The sequence below is a fragment of the Dasypus novemcinctus genome, chromosome 5 (genome assembly GCF_030445035.2).
Source record: "Dasypus novemcinctus isolate mDasNov1 chromosome 5, mDasNov1.1.hap2, whole genome shotgun sequence".
NCBI lineage: Eukaryota > Metazoa > Chordata > Mammalia > Cingulata > Dasypodidae > Dasypus > Dasypus novemcinctus.
Window position 1 is genome coordinate 123,625,319 of NC_080677.1, and position 4,406 is coordinate 123,629,724.

General features: G+C 50.2%; 1 protein-coding gene across 1 annotated transcript; it reads right to left on the reverse strand.

Annotated features, from left to right (window-relative positions):
- Positions 1 to 1,756: 1,756 nt before the first annotated feature.
- LOC101410869 (olfactory receptor 10AC1-like) lies at positions 1,757 to 2,734 on the reverse strand. Its single transcript, XM_004474155.2, has one exon. The coding sequence runs from the start codon at positions 2,732 to 2,734 to the stop codon at positions 1,757 to 1,759; it is 978 nt and encodes a 325-aa protein (XP_004474212.2).
- Between the last annotated feature and the right edge of the window lie 1,672 nt (positions 2,735 to 4,406).

Consider the following 4,406-nt stretch of genomic DNA (forward strand, 5'->3'; position numbering starts at 1 on the left):
AATAACTGTCAGATAGCTGAGAGATAACTCAATCATTCTGATAGCAAGTAAATATTCTCATTACCTCTAGAAATCACCTTTAACTTCCTGAGAAAAATGGCTCTTCATGAGAGAAAAGGTCTAGAAAACCATGTGGATTAGATTCTTTATCACCTGACTCTCAGCTTTCAAAGGGATTCTCAGAGTTTTCAGTTGACTTCCAGATAATTTGAATGAAAGCAAATCCATTGCTTCCTCCACAAGTCATTTCAGGCAATCTAGCCCGCTCCAGGAAATCTTCCCAATTAATCCATCTGTGTCTGATCACTACATTAATTCTCCATTTGTCATTCCTGTGCATTTTGCTGGCACTAAATTATTAATACTTATTTCTTTTATGTTCCTTTTTAAATGATTTATGTGTATATTTGCATGTCCCATCTGAATGGATCAGAGAGCAGGAAGGAACCTTAGAGATCATTGCATCTAGGCTCTTCATTTCACAGTTGAGGTAACTGAGGCTGGATGCAAAGGGATGACCCAAGGACACAGAGCTCCCCAGCAGCCCTGGAGCCTCCTAACTGCTCCTTTCTTTCCTTTGCCTGTCCCTTAAATGCTAGCCTTCCTCAGGGTTCTGCCTGAGGCCTCTCTTCTCCCTCTATGTCTATCCCCTGGGTGATATCATCGACTTCCATGGTTTCAATAGTCATGTATACTTCCAAGTGTAGCCCTCTGGTGAACCTCTCCCCTGAGCATTGGATTGGTACATTTGCTTCCTCAGGCAGTATCTTCATTGCTTTCTCCCAGCAGCCCTTCATGTGACAGCTTCAAAATGGAACCCCTTGCTTCCTCGTCTCCCCACTTGCTTCTATTTCCATGTTCTCTCAAGTGAATGACACCATCATCCAACCAATGAGCTGGGTTAGAAATCTGGGTGTCATCCTTATCTCCTCTCCTTCTCACCCCCATATCCAATCAAGGCCCTGCAGCTTCCACATCCTGCATTTCCCTTGACTCTTTCCCTGGCTCTTTGTCAATACTCTGGTCCAGCCTCTATCACTGCTCTCCTGGAATGTGGCAACAGCTTTCTCAGTGGGCCTCCTTGCCTCCAGTCTGCACTCCAGTCCATTCTCCACATTCCAGTGGAGTGATCATACAAGGACAAATAAGATCATATCACTCCGCAAATTAAAATCCTTCTGTTGTTTACAAGGTCTTGTCAATATGGTCTCTGTTGAACAATTTCGGTTTGGAGCATTCTTCACCTTGGCTAAGCCCTACTCACCCTTCAATTCTGCATTTAGCGATGTTTCCCCCTGGACACTTGCCCTGACTCTCCTCGTCCCTCAAAGAGTTTAGGGTGGGTAGTGCGGATATGAGACTCTCTGCGCATCATGTGGAGTGCTGTAACTGTTATCTCCTTACAAATGTCCTTCTCATCGACTAGTCTGTGAGCTTCTCCAGGCCAGGAATTGTGCCTCCTTCATCATTGCAACCCACAGGACCTTACCAGGGGTCCTAGCACATGGTAAGAACTCAACAGCTATTTATTGAATCATTACATCCTGGTACGGAGTTCTATGTCTTTGGCTATTTCTCAAGGGAAGGGTGGTGGATGAGGTAACTGCTGGGAGGTTCTCTTTGTGTGGACAAATTTCCAAGTTCCCTTTCCTGAATTCACCCCTGCGCCCCGCCTGGTGGCACTCTCGATGCAAAGACCCTATGATTTCGAAAACTTGAGGTAGCTCAGCCGCGCGCTCTGGCCGGGTTCCTGCTCTCAGGGCTCACACAGACCATGACGCCAGACTTGGCCCCGCCGCTGCCGCTCGAGGACCCTGAGGATGGCTGCAGTGATCTCGCGGTTGCGCAGGCTGTAGATGAGCGGGTAGAGCAGCGGCGTGACGTTGGTGTAGACGAGCGCCAGCGTGCGGTCCCGCCGCGGGACATAGCTGGCCTTGGGCCGCACGTACGTGAAGGTGGCACAGCCATAGTGCAGAAAGCTGACTGCCAGGTGCGAGGCGCAGGTAGAGGCGGCCTTGCACCGGCCCCCGGGTGAGTGCAGGCGGCGCAGGGCGGCGGCGATGGCGCCGTAGGAGGCCAGGATGAGCAGCGAGGGCAGCAGCAGCAGCACCAGGCATGTGCCCAGCAAAGGCAGCTCGTCGACGTAGCCCCGAGTGCAAGCCAAGTGCAGCAGCGCCGTGATGTCGCAGAAGAAGTGCACCAGCAGGCGGGAGCCGCAGAAGGGCAGGCGGAAAACGGCCACCGTGATCCCCAGGGACACTGCCAGGCCCCCGAGACAGCAGGCCAGGGCCAGGCGCGCGCAAAGTCCGGGGGTCACCACGGCCGCGTAGCGCAGCGGGTGGCAGATGGCCACGTAGCGGTCATAGGCCATGGCGGCCAGCAGGAAGCACTCGGCCCCGCCCAGCGCCACGAACAGCTGCATCTGCACCGCGCAGCCCAGGAAGGAGATGGGGCTGCCCCTGCCATGGCCCGGCGCGGCCAGGTCGGCCAGGGTGCGGGGCACCACCACCAGCGTGTAGCAGAGCTCGATGGCCGACAGCTGGCACAGGAAGAGCAGCATGGGCGGCCGGCTGGGTACCGAGGTCACCGCCACCAGAATGAGCAGGTTCCCGCTCACGGTGGCCAGGTGCACGGCGAGCAGCAGCAAGAAGAGCGCTGGCCGCAGGTGCGGGAACTCGGAAAAGCCCTGAAGGAGAAAGCCACAGGGCCTGGTGCCATTGCTGGTGTTGTCCATGGACCGGCCTGCCCCGAGGCACCTGAGGGGGAGAACCGTGCTGAGGACGAGCGTGGGGGGTGTGGCCTCTCTGGTCCTGCTGGCAGAGAGAGGGTCAAGGGGAAGTTAGATTGTGAGGGAGGGGTGGTGGCTGCGGGGGCGGTATGGGGGGTGTGCTCTTGGGCCCATGCCCACCTTTCTTCCCTATGAGGGAAGTCTTACTGACTCTGAAGAAACTTGGAATTCCTATAGCTGCTTTCACAACATCCTCTTTCAAGGAAGCCTTTTATCATAGCTCTCTTTCCTTGCAGTGCACTGTCTCCTGACTTCCACCTGCAAAGAATTCAAGGTGCCTTCATACTCTAGTTAACTTGTGGATTCTGTATGTCCACAAGTGTTATGTCTGCCTGAGCTCCCCAAGGCAGAAAATGTGTCTGTGGTCTCTGCTTTCATTCACCACTACCCCCCACCCACCCCCGCTGCTTCTTTCACTTCTAAGCTGTTTCCTGTGGTTGTCACGAAAACCTAATGCAGGCAAAGACCTTTATATCACCCCAGGCAGCCTCGTAATTTTAAAGCTTCAGGTGTTCACAGAAAGCTAGGGACAGAATCTGGGGTTCAGCACTTTCCATGACCCTATATGAAGTTGTGAAAAGGTCAGTCTAGATCAATCGGTCAATTCATATTTATTTAGCCTTAAATAGAAACCGAGATCTGTGCCAGGCAGTGGGGCAGACACAGAGGCAACAGGGGATGATGCTGTGTGGGAGGACCTCACTGGCCATAGCGGGAACAGTACGTGTCTGACATTTTAAATACTCTGTCAACATGGAAAGGTGGTGTGTACCTGTTCTAACTCACCTTTCAGAGTTAGCAGTACATTCTGATTCTGCCATTAGAACAGTTTCTTTCTAAACATTAACCAGTGACTCATTTGCAGGCAACATTTGGAAAACATTGATAACACCTAGGTTTGCTGCATTTGTCACTAATGTCTGGAGTAGGAAATATTAAAGGAAAGAAATTTGAGGCCATGCAAACTGGAGGAGAATGTTTATTTTTCCAAATAGATATTAATAATATCTCATTTTATTTCCTTATCTCTATTATTTTTAATAGTAAGATAAACTTTGTGACTTTGAACCACTGTTTATAACTAATACGGGAAATGGAATTTGTCTACTACTTGTTAAACCATAGAGTAAGTAGTAATAAAACTGGTCAAAGGGCAACAAGTAAGTCTGAGGAAAGAACTGGAAGGAATAAAAAGAACATGGCTTTTTCTCTCTAAAGCTCCTTTTTGAGAGGAGGTCTCTGAGGGTTTATATTTATAACCCACCTGGACTCATTCTTGTCATCTGAAGAGAGCATCTTTAAATAGATGTTTTCAGTCTTATGGAGGAGGAGAAGGGTCGGGTTTTAGGTGGGTCTGAAGAAGTGAAATAATTTCCTGCCAGTTTTAGAACTCTTACCTTTTCTTTTTGGCTAATATGCAGTCTGTGGAGCAAATTTAACAATCCTGTGATGAGGACCACTTCTTTGCAAGGAAATGTAGCTTTACAGTGAACAAGAGAGATAAATGCCAGGCTCTCTTGGAGGTTTCTAGCAGGCTGAAGCTGCTAAAGCACCGGCCACAGCTCTCTTCACTCTCCTCTGCTAGCTCCCTCTTCTTCCTTTCCCTCTCCTTAGATAG

Bases quoted from the DNA above. Each gene is read 5' to 3' on its own strand.
- LOC101410869 (XM_004474155.2), bottom strand. From the start codon at position 2,734: ATGGACAACACCAGCAATGGCACCAGGCCCTGTGGCTTTCTCCTTCAG.